General features: G+C 43.6%; 1 protein-coding gene across 1 annotated transcript in view; it reads right to left on the bottom strand.

Moving 5' to 3' along the window:
- Positions 1-1,631: 1,631 nt before the first annotated feature.
- BCR (BCR activator of RhoGEF and GTPase) overlaps positions 1,632-19,999 on the bottom strand; it is a 99,758-nt gene continuing 81,390 nt past the window's right edge. Inside the window, exons 17-23 of the mRNA XM_058816428.1 lie at positions 14,398-14,457; positions 14,161-14,270; positions 13,209-13,348; positions 11,659-11,793; positions 10,961-11,066; positions 9,996-10,158; positions 1,632-9,282 (exon numbers count right to left, since the gene is read on the bottom strand). Coding sequence (XP_058672411.1) covers positions 9,193-9,282; positions 9,996-10,158; positions 10,961-11,066; positions 11,659-11,793; positions 13,209-13,348; positions 14,161-14,270; positions 14,398-14,457 — 804 coding nt within the window. The 3' untranslated portion in view covers positions 1,632-9,192. The remainder of the gene's footprint in view (positions 9,283-9,995; positions 10,159-10,960; positions 11,067-11,658; positions 11,794-13,208; positions 13,349-14,160; positions 14,271-14,397; positions 14,458-19,999) is intronic.

A 19,999-nucleotide genomic window follows, 5' to 3' on the forward strand; every position in this document is an offset into this window, starting at 1 on the left:
TCAATATTATAAATCAAAGTAAATGATATCTCTATTACATCAGAATTCCCTTTAAAACCAGCAGGATGTGTGCTGCCAGATATTGCAACATCATTTGATTTACATGGTGGGAAAATTTTTCTGTGTGTGCGTCTTACAAAGTCAATTTCATGAGATGCCCTTCCTTGGCCATTTCTTTGTCACTCTGCCTGCTCCTACCTGGTGGGGATTCCCCTGCACAGACAAGGTGCACTCGTTTGACAGTGAAATGCTCTTTATGCTTAAATAATAATGATGTTTATTTTCCTACCCTATGACCAATGTTATTCTGCTATAATTTCTGCTTCATGATACCTTCAGCAAAATGTTGTCGTGTTTCCACCTTCGGGTTGATTTTGAAGTTATCAGCTAAAAAATGGCATTTCAATGGCAATAATTCTGTATGAAGGATGTGGAAAGTGGCTGCATTTGTTCTGAACAATGTATTTCTCACGACAGCCCACAAAGGGCTCAGCTTTCTGCTTTGCAGCAGGAAGCAACTGCTCAGCTCAGTGAATTAATGAAGGAGCTGCTAGCTGACGGTGCATATGCCTTGGATCTTGGTTCTGGAACTTGAAAGGTCGCTGAAAAAGCCGCGTTAAATGGCAGCATTGTGTGCGGTAACGCGTGTGAGAGCCGTTCAGCTGTCTGCTAGGAACGCTTTCTCTTGGTGGTTAGTTCTGGGCTCGCCTGCCCCTGAGGATTACAGAATCTCCATAACTGCAGGCTTCTAACAAAGAGCAGACAAATGTCCCTGGAGTCGGGCAGGGACAGCTGGATCCCGCCGGCCTCGGGGGAGCTGCTGCCCCAGGGCAGTCTGGAAAATGGAGAGACACCTGCTCAGGTGCAGCAGTTTGCACGGAACATCCGTGCTTGTTATACTCATGTTCTTTCTCATCCTGCTCCAGCCTTAGGTTCTGTTCACTCCCTCTCATTCCAGGTGCTGAAGGTGTGTTGGGTGCGTTGCTCAGGCTGCACCAGCCTCACCCGGGCCTTCAGCAGGGGAAGAACATCCAGGAGGAGTGGCTGCGATGCTCCAGGCTGGCAGTGCAGAGCTGGACACGGTAGGAGCTGGCTGTGGGTGCAGAGTGCCCGGTGCAGGACATGATCCCTGCCAGGCTCATCCAGAGGCTGCTGTTCCATGTGGCTGCACCTCAAGGGTTCATTTTCTGGGACAGGGAGAACCATTTGGCAGAAGAATTCCACATTTTTACATTATATCATCACACCACTGATGTATTAGTCAGAAGTATTAGCAATAGTCACTGAGTTTCCCCTCCTTTGCCCAGTTCAAGGTAAGCATGACTCTCAGTGTAGTTTTAAACAATGCAGTCAATCATTACATTACATTTTATCTATTTCCAATGTTGCAGTGGAGCCCTGTCATCTTTGTGGTCCACACTTAATGAAATGGGCTAGAGAGCTTTCAAGCAGGTATCTTTTTATTGTAGAAAGGTTTATATATTATATTAAATTTGGACTATATTCAAACATAAATGTACTTTAATTACATTAATAATTTAAACAATGTTTAAATAAAGCACCAAGTTAACTTGATTTAAATAACTGATTCAGTTTCCACACTGATTCCTACAAGATCCCACTAATTTCATGCAGCGTTTGAAGAACTGGAGGCCAGAGCTGATTTCTCAGTAAACACTGACTACAGTTCAAGTGCTCTGCACACAAGGGGAAAGTTGACAAAGTCTGAGACAGGCCGGGTTTTGAAACAGAACTCCTACAAAAGGATTCATACAGATCTGAACAGGGACTGGGTTGCTCAGCTGTTTCTCTACCTTCCATGTAAACTATTTCCACACATTCAAGTTGTTCCAGTTTAGTTCTCTGTACTGACCTCTACATTTTAGGTGATATAGCTTTTACCTTGTAAAACAAGATACAGCCCTTATTTTGAAACAGCAGTGTTGAATTCCATGCCCCCAGCAAACTCAGCTGAGTGCAATTCACACATTCAGTGTAATATAGACCCACTTTTAGCTAAATAAGACCAAAAGAACCTGACAACATAGATACAGGAGATTTTATTTAACATTGTGTACAAAGAAAGGCTACAAATGCCTTAAGACGTTTTTCCCCCAAATACAGTTCTTGGATCCCTTTTTCATACCACATTTCTCAGAAAGTTAAAAAAAAAATCCAAAACGACAATTTTTCCCTGTCCCCTTCTCTTTGGGCCTAAACTGAGAGATGTTTAGCAGTATGGTTTCAACACCTTTCCATATTAAACTATTAGGATTAGGTTTTCTTTCCCCCAAACTGAGCACTATGAGATACTGAAGCACTACCAACAGCAGGATCAAATGTCAAAAACTGACCCTAACACGGTAGTGTTTAAAATAATGCCAACAGTATTAGCTCTGATGAAACCCAAAATTGTCCAAACAATAACAAGTTGTTTGTCTTCTACATCTGATAATTTAGGACTAATTATATAATTTAATTGTATTTATATTTAAATAAATAGTCTTAACTCCTTTCCTTGGAATTCTTCACGGATTATAAACACTTATAATACTAGAGATAAGAACAAACTACACAACTTACATAGGCAAGAGAAGGTTGAGTTGTTTTGTTTTGGTTTTTTTGCTGGACAGACACAGAAAGGACAACATTTCAGTGTCCTGCTGTGAGATCATTTTAAACTCACCATTTCATTGTGATGCTTTTCATTATCCCAACACAACAATTCCTTACCCTCTTTTTGCTACCTTGGTAATCACTCTTAGTACTCCTGAAACATTGGTCCCTGCATAGCTAAGTTTTATCCAGGGTTCTGCAAGTTTTGGATGTGACTGTGAAACCCAAGACAAGACTTCTTTTAGGCTGTAAGAAGCAGTAAAGAAGGCAGGGAGTAGAAAAGGCTCTTGTGGAGAAATGACCTTTTACTATAGCAGCTTCTATATTACCATCTACTAGATATGAAATAGGTTTTAGATACAGATTGATTTTCAGCTATTTGTATATTGCCAAATTAGCATTGCCCCTGTTTCTCCCAAAATGGGACTGAAATAGAAGAATTTTGAGCTACTCTAGATCAGCAGCTGATCACTTGGTTGGGTGCAGTGAGAGGGAACTCACAGCTTCCTTCTGAGCCTGATCAAACTGGCCCAGGGGAGATGGGAGCACCCAGCCAGGCCCTGCCCTGCTGGGCTGGAGCTGCTGTGACCCTGCCTGGGGTCACTCCAGGAAGCTGCTGGAGCCTCCTTGCAGGCAGGAAGCTGTTTTGTACACAAGCCTGCCCTTTTGTACATCCACAGGCATATAAAATGCTGTGTGGTATAAATCATCCTGCAGATTAGAGAAACAGCTCATCTGTAGAATGTCTCCTCAGAACATCCCACCACAGGGGAAAAACCACAGCAGTTACACAAGCAAAAGCTCTAGCACAAAACAAAACTTTCTCTCTTCTGGTGAACCATTTTTGACAAGAGGATTTGAACATGATTGTGATTAAGACAAAGCAGTAGAGCAAACACTTCATCTAGGTTTGGGCACTCTGTAACTATATTAATTCCCAAATATGCTTGAACAGCTCTAAGTGATAAAATTTTACTTAGCTCACAACACATCCCTGTGTGAGCCCAGAACTTTAGCACTACCTGGTCCACTCTGCAAAAGAAGACTGGAAGTATTTTAATTATCTCCAGGGCTCTGCTACAAACTGAACCTCTCAGTGTGGTATTTCTACAGAGCAGAAAGATGTGAAGTGGTTCTGTTGGGAAAGGATGGGTCTGTCTTACTGTGAGGGGAAACATGGCAGCAGGAAATAAATGATGTAAAAACTGCTGCACGTTCTGCAGTGGTCTCCAGCAATGTCACTGTAAGATGGTAGCACAAGAGAATCAACAGTGGAGGCAAACTAGGTAATTTAGTCATTTTCTAATTCTGGACAAGAGGATTTATGAATTTCCTTGACCCAAGTGAGATAAATCTAATGATATGATCAGGGAAGGGAGACTCAAGGCAACACAAACTCAGGGTTGCTTTGGTCCTACTGCCCCAACCCTTCTGTCCTTACAGCTGTTGTGGCATTTGATCCTTGCAGCCCACAACCAGACTTCTAGCTTAAACAATAATCCAACTTTGTGGTTCTAGGAGTTTAGGAGCTTTTTTCTTCCTTGTGGTGGTTTCACCTACTTTGACAAACAGCTGCTATAGCTGCTGCCTCAGGGAGAAATGTAGAGAGCAAGTGATAAGCTTTGCTTTCTTAGCCCTGAACTGTGAATGCTCACTAGCAAGAAAGAGGGCTTGCAGCACATCAGAACTGTGAGGCTGCTGTAGCTAAATTCCTGCCATTCCCATGTTCATGTTCATTTCCTGGCAAGAGAGCCTTTGCTCAGTGATCTAGGGCATGAGCCACCTTCTGGAACTCAAAATGAGAGCCTCATTCTAGTCCCAAGCAACATCACCTTGAGCAATTCCTAATTTTGCTTCCCTTTTCCATTTGTGATGGTTTCATTCCCTAATGACTGTTAAGGAACAGTCTATTAACTATAAGTGCTTCCTTTATAGCTTCTGTTGATTTTAAGGGCAATCCATGGATTTAATTCTATTCAATTAGAAAGTTCACAGAACACACATGAACATTTATTTCATCCTAGTTCAGAATGGAGCATTGCTAATACCAGTCCAAGGCTCCAGTATCTCAGGTTGTACAGGCCCTGTGTTAAAGGAAGGGAATGGTACCATGTTTATTTTTCACTAATAGCAGTAGGACAGTGTTAGCAAATGTACAAAGAAAAACATCCCTGGAGCAGAAATTTAAGAGGGCATAAACAAGTGACTTTATATATCATATGAGAATTCGATTGTATCTGGGAATTGCCCTTTCAGATTTTTCTTCTTCAAGGAACAGAAGCAAATCCCCCCAAGTCCCTGCACAAATGTATTGGTCTCCTCTTATTACAAATCCCTGTCATCTTGAATTTAAGTAAAAAGAGAAAGGGGAAGTTTTTTTCTTAAAACATTTCCCATTTTATACTAAAATTTACATAAGAAGAATGCCACATCCGGTAAAATTATCCCAGTAGGTGACCAGCACTGAAACAAAAGGATTACCTAGTGAGGAATGGGAGAAGGTTGGGGGTTTGCCATCAGACTTGAAACATTTCCAAAACCACATTGGTCAGTTTACATTTGATACACACTTGAAAGAATGGCACATTAAGGTAAATTGACACATTGTGATGTCTTCCAGTGTTACACAGGTGACAAACTAATCTGGAGATCCAGGTCTGCCTTAGGGAACAGTCCGTTACTTTAAATAAACTCATAGAAAACTAACAGGAACAACCATAAAACAGTTTTAAACAGGTAAAACTAATAAACTGTAAAAATCCTGCACCTGCCATAAATATCCACCAGCTGTGGTTGCACCAGCTCATGGCCACACCACGAGGGCCGCGTGGTGCCGGACGATTCCGCGACCACGGCCGGAGCCGGGATGGGCAGTGGGCACTGGCAAGGACGGGCACCCCACTGCTGCATCCTGCCCTTAGCTATACACTGAAAAATAGCAGCATTAAAATACAGCCTGAAATAGCTTAGCTACTACCTCAACTTGTTAAAAATGTGCAAGAATAATGAACACCAGCAGCATTTGAATGGATGTATTTCAATTTGGTTTTTGACACTTCCCTCCTGTACAAAGCATACACAAACACAAAGCTGACTCTGAGCTAGTAACTGTTATTTCTTGTCCATCTTTGACAACTTTTCCCTTCATTTACTTAACTTTTTAAAATTTTACTTAAAAACCTATTCAGTGTTAAAAAAACCCACAAGAAATTTTAAGGTAATTTCTAAATGCCAAGAAACTGATGCTTATTCCTCTCCTTAACCTGGAGAGACACAAACTATCATAATCACCTGAATTTCCTTAGCTGAAAATTTAAACATTTCAGATTCCTGTTCATGAAAGGGACATTTGTAAAAAATTCTCTCCAATACGTTAGAAACTGAAGGAGCAAAATCTCCCAGTGCACACATAAAGGGTAACTTCTTGCTCTTGTGTTGTTTATATTGTACCTTTTAACACAGAAAATTAAAGAATTCAATTTTCTGACACAACTCACAAGGGAATGTATAAGAGGAAAAATCAGAAGGCCTTTTCTGAAGCCAAGTTTTGCATTTCCCTTTTTGTTTAAGTATGATAAGGCTTATTTAAAAAAAAAAAAAAAAGCCAAAACACAAAAAAAACCCCTCCAAACAAACAAAAAAACCCAGCCAACATCAGCCAACATCAGCCAACATCCCTGGGAAAGAAACATAAAAGCCTTTTGGAAATACTTAATTTCTGAAAACATAAGACTATTGGAAAAAAAAATGAATTGCAAAATTAAAGGAAATTCAAGAAATCAATTCTCATATTTCAAATCAGTCCATTATTTCATCATCAGCAATACGATCCACTATCTTTTCCAGCCCAAAATTACCAGCTTTGGGGAAAACATATTCATACTTAACAGAAATAATTAATGGGTTAAGTTAAATTAACTTTTTTCCCTGATCCACATGCCTGCATGTTAGATAACATTACATTAGAACTGAGCATTGTAATGAGAGACTGACAGCAACAACCTGTCACAGTAACCAAAGCAAAAGCAATTTTCTCATGGTTACATACTATAGATCAGTAATCTAATATTAAAATTAACTTCCTATATAAATAAAAAATTAAAAAGTTGGGCAAAAGTAAATTGGCACAGTCATTATGGTATTACTTTCCAGTTTCAACACTGCAAGGAGCAGCCACAGATTGCAAACACCAAAGGAAAAGGCTAGCACCCAGCACCAGGTGTAGCTTGGCTTTTCTCCCTTTTCCATGAAGTCACCAGCAGTGCTCCTGCCTCAGGTCCATCCCCCAGGTGGGAGCAGGCAGGAGTGCAGGGATTGCTGTGGGGCTGCTGGGGAAAAGGGAGAACAAATACAGAGAAACAAACACAGAGAATGCTTTACTGCTCTGCACAACATGGCTCAAGTCAATGGTTTTGCAGGATTGTGACCAATTTTTACCTTCAAACAGGTAAAAAATGAATATAAAAATTTAAAAAATCAAAATCTTAAGCCTTCAAATTTCCTTGCCTTCATTCCCTCCCTCCCCCAAAAAGCACTTCCTACTACAGACAGTTTTTTCTTTTTTTTGCGGGTTCAGAAGTTGGAATGTTGTGGAAATACATACAAGAGAGAAGGAATTTCTAGTTGTACATTACATTACAAAGAGGTTTGCTCCCAGACCTAAGGAGGGAGGGATACTAAGCAATATTAAATTCCTATAAGAATCCTTACAAAGCATGCAAAATATTGATATACTCACAAAATTGAAATTTATATTTGTTCCTCTCTGATTTTGCAACTTCACAGTACAATAATTTCTAATATTCTGCAGCAGTCAGAATTACAGTGACTACAAAATCCCTTTAATTTTTTTTCTATTTGCTTGAAACACTCCTTTGCTATTTTTTTTTTTTGAGAGTTTGCAGATCACCCATCAGAAAATGTGCAATTCAGCACAAGAGGAGTTGCTTTCTGTGTCATTTTTCCCTGTAAATGATGTTGACAACCTGACCCTACCAATCTTTCAACATCTGTCCCTCCCTCCCCTTGTTGTGCCAATCCCTTCCCTTGTGTTCCAGCTGTACTTCCAGCCAGGATGATGATGGACAGATGCCACTAAATGGATGCTGCATAGCTGGGTAGGAGTTGGGGCTGGAATAGTTTAGGACAATGGCATTGCTCCCACCCCCAGGATGTTTGGCACAACTGCTTCAGAGCCAGAGTGCTGCCTCTGGATACCAGCTATTCAATCCTGCACTTTCAATTCCCTGCACAAATCCTGCTGCCTTTTCCACCCCTGTAGCTTCAACTGATTTAGGGAGGGAAATAAAAAATTGGTGTTTGGCCAGATCTTTTGTACTGCTAGATGGAGTTCCACAGAAATTTCTCCACTGCTCTTAATTAAAACAGAGTTGGAATTTCTGGAGAATTCACAATGCATGCTACTTGCTAGATTGTCCATGAAGTACATTCTGGCATTTTTTCAGAGTGTTTGTATCTATCAGAAAAAGACTCTTGTAGAAACAATGTACAAAGCCTCCAAAAATTCAAGTATCAAAAAAAAAAAGTTCTGATAAATGTCTGGAGTAAGTAGCCAGCCAAACAGAGAGCTATTAATTTTGTTTTTAATCCACAAATTCTTCAATTACTTTTGCAGAGATAATATGTTTTCTTTGGAGTGTTGGGTATTAAGTCTTCCCAATTAATTTTCATAAGTTTGGTGGGGTCTAAGGAATTTAGCAATCCTTCCTGGATAACAGGGCCCCTGCTTTTATAAGCAAATGAACAACAGAATCACTAACTGTTATTCTCCCTGCCTTTCATTTACTGTATTTATTTATTTAATTTTGTTGAGTCTGTCTCAACCCAACAAAACCCATCAGAAGTGCAACATAGGCAAGAGCAGGGCATCTCTTTCCCTGGGGGGTACAAACATTTCTATGGGAAGGGCTGGGTGAGCCAAAAAATCATACAAACAAAATAAAAAACCCAGCCCCCAACCAGCCAACAGTTCTAGCTGTACATTACACTCTTTGATTTCTTTAGAACCATATTCAAATCAAGACTTGAATTTCTGTGGAGAGAATTTTAGATCCCAGACCCTTCTCTTCTCCTTCCTCTTGCGAAGCAATGATATTTTTTGTGGCCTCAAACAGTACTTGAAAAACAGCAGTTATTAAAGACACAGTTGTGATATATCCTTTAACGTCCCCTCTCCCAAAAAGGGGTGTCCTATCAAGTGGTCCAGTAGAAATCTTGACATTTCTTTATGATAAATTAAATCCATAAAATGAGGAATACCTTCTGTCACATTCCTAACAAGAATATCCACCACATTCTGTGGTGCATTTGTCCAAGTGTCTATTGCTCCTTCTAGTGGAGATTCCGCACAGCTCCATCTCCGCTCAGTTCTGGTTCTACCAGCACAAGGAGGTTTTTCTCCATTCTCTCCAGCTTGTCTCTGGGTACCAAACTGCAGAAGCACTGAGGGCCAGAATTCCCCAGCCCAGGAACAGTCTGAGGAAATACCAGTCATCTTTTTCCCAGGGTGACAGAGTTTGCCAAAAGCAGTTTGTGTCCTGTTGGTACCGCAGGCACCTACACCTCTGTAGAAAAGAGAATGCTTTGCCTCTTGCTGTCTGGGGTAGGGATAGTCTCTAGCTGCAGGAAGTACAGAAGAACTTGAACCTGGAAAGAGAAATGACAAAGTAATACTAAAGCCCTGTAAAAATTCACCTCATCCTGGTTATATGAGAGCAAGTGACACAGCTCTCTCTGGGACATCTAGCAGCTGTGTATTTAATATGCTGTATAACAGCAGCAGAAAAAGTAGAACTTGATGTGCTTCAGAGATACTCTTTTTAGATTCCAGGTGGAAAAATCATGCTGGAAGTTCCAGCACTGAAAAAATTCAATCTAGAATTTGCCATTATTCAACAGAGAAATACAAACCAGTGTGACTCAGTAACACAGGCTCTGTGCTCCAATCCTTTGCCTTCAAAGGCAGCAGTGGCCAAAGAATTTTGTTGTGCATCAGTGAAGGTGGTTTAAGTGCTGAGGAGCATTGTGGAAACACTGCCAATTCTTTTATCCCAGGCCAGCAGCATGGTGCTGGGACACAGCTCCCCAGAAACTCTTCCCATGCAGGAGCACACACACAGGATGCACACACACAGACATCCCTTCATGAAAAACCATATTTGTACAGATGCAAATTGACCTGCCTGAAGGAACACTGTTCTATAGACAAGCTAAAATGTCTCTGTGAGGGCAAAAGTTGTTTTGTTTACCAAAGAAATGACCATGAAAACCCAGTGGGGTCACTGAGCCAGGCCTGCCACTGGACTGTGCTTTCCCAGAAAGTGTCTTCACATGAGGGAATGGCACATTCAGGATTTTACCTGGGACATGACTTCTAGTGACCAGCTGTCAGTCATGGTGATGGGCTGGGTTGGGTTAGCAGGGATTTTGCTGTCCTTCTCTGAAGGTCTGAGCAGTGTTGGTCCAAAGACAGTGGCAAGATTATGCAGGGACATCTTGTTGACGCTTTCCCTCTCAGCAACCCTGGGAGAAGGAACAATGCACAAGGCAGACCTTCATAAATATCTGAGTTTCTAAATGAGAAACCAAGGCACAAAGTTTAAAAAATTTGCCCAAGGGCAGAAAAGTCTGCAGCTGAAACATAGCTAAAGCCCAGATTTCCTGGATTTTAATCCAGACTCTTAATCACAAAATGATCTTTCATGTCTCCAGGGACAGTCTCTGATATGTACAACATACTTATGCAAATCAACACACTGGACAAGCATTAAGCCAGCTTATTGCATTAATGTCAAATGCATGGCAATACTTTTTCACAGGTACAACCATATTACAAAGACATATACAAAATCAGAAAGACTTGACTACAAAAGGAACTGACAATGCAGTTAGGTAAAGTGCTGGAATTTAAAAAATAGAGCGTATTGGAATTCAGACACTTTCTGAGACAAGGTTCCCTAGATCTTAAATACAGGTAAATCTTCATGGTTTGTACAAAAACCTTTCCTGGTCTGTGTATCCAGGTGCAGGTGCAGTCTCAGTGACATTGCAGCAGAAATTTGCATATGCAATAGATAAGCCCTGACTCTTTTGTTACTCCTTTCCTCCAGTCCTAATCCTTTTTCAGTATGAGTGGAAATGGAATTCAGGATTTACTACCTCACTAAGGGAGCATGAGACAATAGTTATCTGATGAACAATCCCAGCAGATCAGCAAATAATTCCTCATTTCTGTGATTCAGCAGGTATTTAAAGAAAAGGCTCCACATTTCAAAATAGCTGATGCTTTACACATTAAATGCATTTCTGAAGGAACCACAGTTACCTTTTTAAATGGTCCAGAAGGAAAAGGAATGTCACAAGGTTGGGTTCTGGAAGTGATAGCAACAGATTCAACATACAGCTCTCCTTTGCAACAGGATCTGAAAGTGCTGCAAGACAGAGAACAAGACATCACCACAGGCAGCGAGTGCAAGTCTGACTGACTGAGCCAAGTCCCAGAACAGCCAATATGGATGGTCCCAAAAGGATTGTGACCACATCATCATGGGCTGGAAGGTCAGAGTTGCACACCAATACCCCACAGCATCTCATTCCTTTATTTCACAAATGCATTAAGAATCCTTTTGTCTCTTTTTCAAAGCAGTTCAAGTGCTTTGAGGCTTTCAATCATTGACGTTTTTCTTTGCATCAAGATAAGATGAGGTACATATCCCCCTCCCCTCCAAAGGGGGCTTCCCTGAAGGCTGCCTGGGCAGTGGGTGTGCAGGGCCCCAGCAGGCAGGCTGGCAGTCTGTCCTGACCCTGTCCTTCAGAAACCTGGGCCTTGCAGCTTGCAGCACAGCGTGGCAGGCACCCATACCGCACCACTGGGAAGGCAATGTCACTGTGAGCTCCATCCCCCTCCCCTCACAGCCTGTTCCAGCTTGTGCCCAACACTCTAAATCCGGGTTCTATGATGCTTTAAGAGCAGCCTCCCATGGAAGAGCCTCCATTGCCCAGGGCTCCTCGTGCTGCACCTACCGATGCCCTCGGCAAAGTTGGGGTACAGCTCGTCTGTGAACAGGGGCTCCGGCAGCTCCCGGAAGTACAGCTTGAGGGTGCCCGCGATGGCGTTCACGTCCATCTCGCTCATCATCACCGACACATCCTTGTTATCTGAAACAGGGACAGTACAGCAAGGGTAAAGGGACTGCTGGCCTTGCATTCCTCCTTTTCCTCCCTTTGGCTCTGTTTATCTTTTGTCTCTGCCCACATAGCTGGGAGTTTTCTTGTTTACATTTCTCCAGATTAAATGAGCAACCTTCCAGCTGAGAAGCACTGTAAAAATGATTGCAAACACTTCATTGCTTTACAGCAAGCCAGGGAACCTCACCCTCCCAGGGCTAGCTGTGCTGTGCCAGCAAACCTGACCTGATCTGAACAAGCCCTACTTGACTGTATTTATATGCATTTCAACTTTTATTACTGACAGCAGTTGTTATTCCAATTCCCCGCCTCTAACAGCTTAGACTAAGAGATTCTGAGATTCTCTAACTCCCTATTGAGTGTAGCCAGGGCAATTCAGGCCTTATATTTCCATTTTGTTACTATTAAGAACAATAAAACCAGCCCCTCTCCCTGAACTAAACACCAATCAGCATTGGTTTCATAAAGCAGTGTAAGCCAGCATTTCACAGAAATGAAAAAAGTTGTTTTTCAAACTGTGAAAGACCCTCACTTGCACTAGCAGTGATTCATCAGTGGTTTTAAATATCTTAGGGTCATTGAAAAGAAAACACGAGAAGGAAATTTCACCAGAAACTGAAGGAAAAGTGCAGGGAGGGTGAATTTAAGTGTCTGGCACAGATCTTGTGACTGTTGGAGTGTGGCTTGAACAGTTCTTGGACCATCACATAGAAGCTGGAAGTGGGGAAAAATTTCACTTTTTGTACCTCAGCAATTCAGAAGCATTTCACCTGCCTGATCTCAGGTGCCTTTTGGGACATACAGGCCACTCTTAAATGTAGCACCAGTAAGGAGCCTTTTTCTGCTCAAGATCAAAGTGAGCTTTGTAAAGGTTGCTCAAAGTGATCTAATTTTCTAGGCCTGTGCACATCAGTCCAGATGGAGTTAGGGAGAGAAGCCCTGACCACCCAACCCCAGTTACATAAATACCCCTCCTAGTTCTAAGGAACATTGGCTTTCACAAAACATTCTTTATTTTAAAGACTTCTATTAATTTAGACACCTCACAACAGTGAAGAAATTATGACTGCTGATTGCTGATGTTTTCCCCCAGAGAGGTGTCTGCCATTTACAAAGATTTGGCAAGGCAGGTAAAGCCATCATTTCATCTCTGCTGGGAAGAATAAAAAAAACATGGTTTGGTACAAGGATCATCCTGTTTTATGTCCTGGGTTATATCAGTAAATAAAATATGCAGTCATGGTTAAAATTATTTTCCTTGAGTGAGAAGCTCTACTTCTTAATGCTTCTTGGGCAACATAAGATTAAAAATAGCACAGCCACCTGACAGGGAGCTGAGGCAGGTTCTGAGAGAGCAAAGGGAAAAATCAGACCCAAATACTTACTGACATCAAAGGCAGCTTTCAGAGCCTGGATGTCGGTTGCGACTCCGGAGACGCGGTAGATCCCCACCTCCTCCATCCCGCGCCGCTCGATCTCCTCCACGCACTGCCGCACGATGTACGGCACCTTGGACCTCTCTCTCCTGACGGGAGACACACAGAGGGGCTCAGTTCACTGTTCAGTTCTCCAGACAGAAGGGCTCAGTTCAGCCCAGATCCTCTGTGCCTGTTCCCCAGCCAGCCAGGATGGCTCCAAGCACCCCAACACTTCCCTGGGCAAATGGGGTGGTAGGAAGTCTGAGCAGGCAGTCAGGACTGAGCTGAAAAACTTCTTTTAAAACTCTGTGTCAGCCCTGCTCTGGCTGTTCTGCAGCTTCGAGCACTTGAGCTCTTGGCCAAGTCCCAGTGCCCCCAGAGCCTGCCCAGGTAATGAGAGGATTCCCAAACAGCCCTTGGATACATAGCAACTCTGTTGATTTCAAACTGATGCAATTCCATGGGGAGGAAATACCACACTTCCCAAACCATACAACAGAACAAACAGGTTTCTGCTGGCAAATGATTCATGACAAAAGATCAGGGGTTAAAATAATACAATGGGATCCAAAGACCTTGAACATTTTTGATTATGGAAAGGAAACATCACTGTTCAGTGGCTCTGGAAATTTGTGACATGTCAGCTAACTACAGAGAAGGCAAGTGTAAGGGGGATTTCCGGAATTCAGAGGAGTGATAGGCTGTCAGTAAACAGCCTGTGTGCACACTGGTTTTTATCTCTGCAAAAAATGAAGCTCAGAGATTGTACAGCATCTCCAGTCTGCAGCCACATCTACACTCCTACACTAGTGGAGCAGGCTGGACTGCCAAACCCCTCAAGGGGACACAGGCAAATACACCCCACTGGCCAGTTGTCTTCCTGAAACACAGCGGGGAGAAACGTGACCCATCAGCTCACTTGGTGACAATGGCAATCTTGACCCCAAACACTCCTGTCTGCTTGCGGGACGGCATCCTCTTCAGGCTGAACTCCCGGCTGGTGAACTTCACTGACAGCTTCACTTCCACCTGAACCAAACAGAACAGCTGTCACTTTTTAAACATTTTCTTTTCTTTTTCATGCTGCAATGAAGAGCAGAGAAATAAAGCCCACAGGAGGTACAGAAGCAGAGCTAATTTCTGTTTGCACACTTACCCCATTCATTGAGATGACTGTGCGCTGCCAATCTTTGTCCTGCAGTGCCTGTGGGTCCAGCTGGAAAACAGAAGTTACCCATGAGCTAGGAACAGATTTCAGAGAAACCAGCTAGCTTGGGAGGCTTCTGCAAGTGAGCAGAGCACAATTACTTTTACCTTCTTATTTCTTTTCCATAGGAATATCTATGGAACACTCCAAAGTTTCCCTGGTTTCAGGGAAAGCAGGTTTTGGATATTGTGCAGTTCTCTAAAGAGGGCTGATGAGGGTTCATACCCATGGAAAACCCAGCAACATAAGAGCAGTGTCTGCTCAACAATAAAGGCAACCTCAGGGAGCACAACCAATATTTGAATCTGCTGAGAAATCATGGAAAGTTGTCCTTCAAACAGCCTATTCCTTTTCATTTCTATTTGAGCATAGAGGCAGGAAGAACACCAGACCCTGCTATTGCAAGCACTCATTAAACAGACACGAGTTCCAATCTCTCATTTTCAGCTTTGCTTGATCTATTGAGTGGACAGTTGTGAGGCTGGGGAGCAGCTGACTCAAGTGCTAGAATGTCACCCAGCGATTCCACTACTGCCTTGGAGAGCCCCAACACATCTGAAGGCCTGAGCAGTGGCACTCAGCTCCAGGGGGACTGGCAAGAGAGAGGAGTTGTCTGTTTGGGGGCTTGGTCAGGCATTGTAACCAGCCAAAGCAAGAATTCAGTGTCTCCTGAGAAAGCTTTGTAACACTTGGCTCTTGAACACGGAGGCACAGTAAGAGCAGGAGGAGGCAACTGCAGCAAACTCTGTTTTGAGTTTACTGCTGTCAGCAAACAGGCTGTCATAACCAGAGCTGCTTCGCAGCACAGCTCCCCCCTCTCACAGAGCCCCATGCAGAGCCAGAGAGCTCTGGCAGGGAACAATGGCAGCTGCAGGAAATTCTGGGAGAGCTTAGACACGGTCACACTCGGATCATCAACAGAACAGCCCAGTGCTGCTGACAGCTACAGACACAAGCCCCCACCTAAACCTTCCCCACTCCCCAAAGAAAGGCAAGCAGCAGAGAGCAAAGTTCCTCCCTCTGCAGGGACCCCCAGCAGCACAGAAGCAGCGAGGCCAACCTTATCCCTGCGCGCTCTGTTACGGCCGTGAGCCCACAGCGGGATGCTGCCAGCACACACGTGCTTCCACGGCGAACTGGACCGGCTCCTGTAGGTGCAACGCTGGCAGAAATTCCTGAAGAGCCCTTGTAAGGAATTGTCAGCAACCAGCAGCTCCCACATTTTGGGATTGTGCAAAGGATGGGCAGCAGTGCTTGGCTTCAGTGCCTCAGTGACCCCACACACAGCACTGCTGGCCAAGGGGGATCGCTTTTAACTCCGGCACAGCAGATCCGCCCCGCCTGTGGGGCTGGCCAAGGGCCCTACGAGCTGGCCAGCTTCTGGGCTGTTCTACCCTCAACTTCCGTGCTGGAAGCTTGATTTCTTTCAACAACTGAATTCTTTCCCAGAATCAAGAGGAAACCATTTCTGAAGTGTCGGGTTTCCTATGAGGAGCAACCATGCTAACTATTCCTGAAAGCTTGATTTCCAGCTCTGAGGAGTCATCTTGTTAAGCTGCCAAAATGGCCCTGCTGATGAACACAGTCACAGCCAATCCTCTTGCTGGGAACCAGTTTTCCATATGCTTTTAGAATGGAGTTTACTGAGTGTATTATTTATAGCAGGGAGTTATATTATTTATAGTTTAAGACTGAAGGGGAAAGAGGGTTTGAATATTTACCAAAAACTTCAAAGGAAGAGTCCAGCAGAATCCAGTTATGGTTTATTTAGGCTAACAGGTATTACTGGGTATGTCTCAGTAATGACCAGGGAATTCCCGTCACAGCACAAACCAAAATCAAGTAAATAGCTGTTAAAAAATAAAACCATCCTCCTTTCTCTCAAGATCAACTTTGACACTGCTGCAAAGAACAAGGAGAAGCAGAATGCTGGAGCTGAGAACTTGCAAAGACTTTTCCTTGCTGGAGCTGAGAGCTCACAGAGACTTTTCTTCGCTGGATAACTGCTGGGGCTGAGCCAGGGCTACAAGTAAAGCTCCATGTACCTGCTGCTGCCTCTTGCTCCCTTGTTTCTGAACCCTCCTGCAGAGCTGGCAGGACCCCTGCACTCCCTCCTACTGTTTGACTCCTGCTGGAAAATGCCTTGTACAGAATGGGGACAGCCAGGGACAGCAGGCACCAGGGCTGGCTGACCCTGCCAACCCTGCATAAATCACTGGCAATAACAACAGTAATTAAGGGGGAAAAACCCAAACTCCTCCAAGGTGCTTTTTAAATAACAAAGCAAAATGATGGAAGCTATTAAAAGAGCAAAGCTTGAATAAACTCTCAGCAACACTGAGTGAGACAGGAAGATCAGGTCTAACAGTCTGATAAGTCACAGCAGGACATCACAGAGTCAACAGGAAACCAAGAACTGTCACTGGGACTTCAATCAAGCTTCAGTCGTGGTCCCAAGTGATGACTGACCTTCTGAGGCCAGCAAGAGACACAGAGGGAAAGGGCAGCTGGAGCAGGCAGGGAGAGAGCACAGTGAGGACATGAGCTAGCAAGAGTGATGCTCCAGCACAGAGGACAAATGGGGCCATGCTGTCTTCTGGCCTGATTTGGAGATCAGTGACCTGAAAGAAGGAACACTGGGTAGAAGAATGCAATCCACGGCCAGCATGGCAAAGGGAGGCAGCTCTGAGCAAGCTGTGCCAGCTCAGGCAGGGGAGGCACTGTGCAGCTGCTGCCTCTGCATTGACAGTGGAATTTACTGCTCCTCTACACTGTTCCTCCAGTTGCTTGGTTTGAGTGACCTGCCCCATCCCCACTGAAGCAGAGCCACTGGGTTGTTTCCATGCTCTGTGCAAAAAGGACAGACCTGCTCAAACCCTCACAGACTCCATTGCTGGGGCTTCTCTGCACAGCCCCCACCAAAAGCTCATGCCAAACAGGAAAATACAAACCAGCCACTCTGTCTGTTTGCTGCTCCCTCCAGTCCCCTTGTGGCCTTTGGTATTTGCAGTGGCAAGCTACAGCCCCAAAGTCACTAATGAATCAAGCCAATACCTCTCTGGATCCTGCCCAAAACACAAGAGAACAAAGCAGCTCAGCACCACAGGGGTTTCTGAGTGCAGGGCTCTGGCCCTTGTAGCAGCTCAGCACTGAATTGAGACAGGGCACAGCAGTCAGGAAAGGCTGAGAGTGAACAGCAGAGTGCTGAGAACTGGAAAAAGGGAAACTGGGAATGCTGCTCTGGCAAATGCAAGCCAGGCACTAAGGAAGGGCGTCTATGCTCTGCCCTAGGAAACCACCACAGAGAGTCTGATCATGATTTCTTTTTCCCCAGAGAGAAAAGAAAACATGCAGAGGGAGGGAAAAACAAAGAAGCCTCAGTGGAAATGAAAGAGCAGGGACTGTGGAACATTAAGGTTAGTGTGTTTTATATATACAGTACATTCACACTACTTGTTCCCTTTATTAAACTTCCCAGGCAACTTTACACCCCATCAATTTTGAACTGTAACTAATGTGACATAGATGTTGTCAGAGCCTCACTGCTGCTGGGAACTCCCAGTCCTGCCATAACCCCATTCTTCTCACAGCTCCCCACTGACAGCTTAATCTTTCCCACCATCACCCTTTAGGCATGACCCATTGCCTTCTTCATTTCTCCCCTGTTTTCATTGCTGGGACAATGTTCTGCTTCAGCAAACTGTTTAAACAAGCCTGAGTGAGTAAAAGGTTTCCAAGTTAACACTGGGGAGGTACAACTTGGGACAATCTGGTTTACATGGAAAACAACTTAATGCCTGAAATAGCCATGGGCACTGCTATGAGACATCCCAGATAATTAAGATAAGAGTGATTGTTCTGCAAGGCAGCAGGGAATGGTGCTGCTCCACAGAATGAGTGATCTAAGGTCACATCCTCCCTGATTTTCCAGCACTGCTGTGAGGGAGAAGGAAATATTTAGCTTGAGCTGATCATGCAGAAAAAGAAAACAGCCAAGGAAGTGGCATTTCTGGGAGGCACCGGTGGGAGGAGCTGGATCACAGGGTGAGGAATCACCTCACTCACTCACAGCTCCCACAGCCAGGCTGGTCCTGCTGACAAATGTGCCCAGTGGTGCAGTCTCAACACCAAACAAAGGCTGCTGCACTCTAAACGTGGGGATGTGTCTGCCACAGGAAGTGCACAATTCAAGGACCAAAGGGCCAGCCAAGTGCCAGAGATGGACTGCAAGGTAACAACAAAAAGAAAAGCCAGCGTGCTCACAATGAGAGGGGCTCATGCCCCCAGCTGAGCTAAGCCTCACATTTCCTCCCATCATGTGATGTCCATTCTGTCCTCCTCCAGCTCCCCAGTAATTCCAGTTTCACAGTGTGCTCAGGAATAGTAATCCTCATGCCTGAGGTGCACAGAAGCCCCCAGCCACGTGTGCCAGTCAGTTCAGCAGGGCACACCCAGCACTGCTGTGCCCAGCTCTGGTGAGGACTTCACCCCTACATTTACAGGAGGTTCTGTACACTAAAACCTCATGGGTTTATGCTTCAGAGATAAAACCCCTGCAGACTGGCAGGAAAGAAGCAGCTCTTGCATCTGGCTGTACAGACAGACAAATAAAATATTCCATAGGAAAAGAAAGTATGAGCAATGGGAGCTATTAAAATTGCAGCCCATTCCTGGAAACTGGTGACATGGACCAATTTCCAGCCTTCCTTCCTTCACTACCATAATGTAACGCAGAGATTTAATAAACATTTTTACAGCCAAAACAGTCCCAGTCTCCTTGATTGTCTTCATCACTGAGGCTCAGTATTTGGTGAGTCACAATTCCCAGTAGTGGGAAGTTGCATATTTACAATAATTCATGGCTTAACAATACACTGCAATTTGGCCAACAGAAAAACTTCTCTGCTTTTATCAAAGGAGGATGCAGACACGTCTCTTCATGTTCCCAGAGTTTTTACCTAAAAGGAATTTATGAAACAAAAATCCTCACCCAATCTCACAGACCATGCCTTTAGACAGACAGACTTGGGCGGAATAATGACAGTGCAATAACAAATCAGAAACCCAGGATAAACTAAAAACTCTATGGCAAACAAAATTTGATATAAAAGCACCTGGGAGAACAGCCAACCTTCAGGCTGTAATCAGATTTTGTTGTTGTATTATTATGGTTTCTTAATAGAGAAATGGTGTTTACTTCAAAAATGGAACTAAACCAAAATCAAAACCTTTAATAATTTTTATCAATCCAAAATTTTACCAGACTGTCATATGACTTCTATTTGATTCAATAGTGTTTGAAATCCATGATGGGACAGAAATCACTGAAAATTAAGGGATTATTCTGGCAATTCATCAAGTTTCTTTATAAAGTGCAAAGGGGATTTACAGAAACCAAGAGAGCTTTTCCATGTGCCTTTTATGATGCAACAGAATGCAACATTTGTACATTGATTACAAACATTTTAATTGATTTTTTAACCTTCCCACTGTCTAGGTTTCTCTAAAAGAATCAGGATGCAATAAATATTTAATTGCTATCAAAGAGTAT

This window comes from Ammospiza caudacuta, chromosome 18, assembly GCF_027887145.1.
Source record: "Ammospiza caudacuta isolate bAmmCau1 chromosome 18, bAmmCau1.pri, whole genome shotgun sequence".
In the NCBI taxonomy this organism is placed as follows: Eukaryota; Metazoa; Chordata; class Aves; order Passeriformes; family Passerellidae; genus Ammospiza; species Ammospiza caudacuta.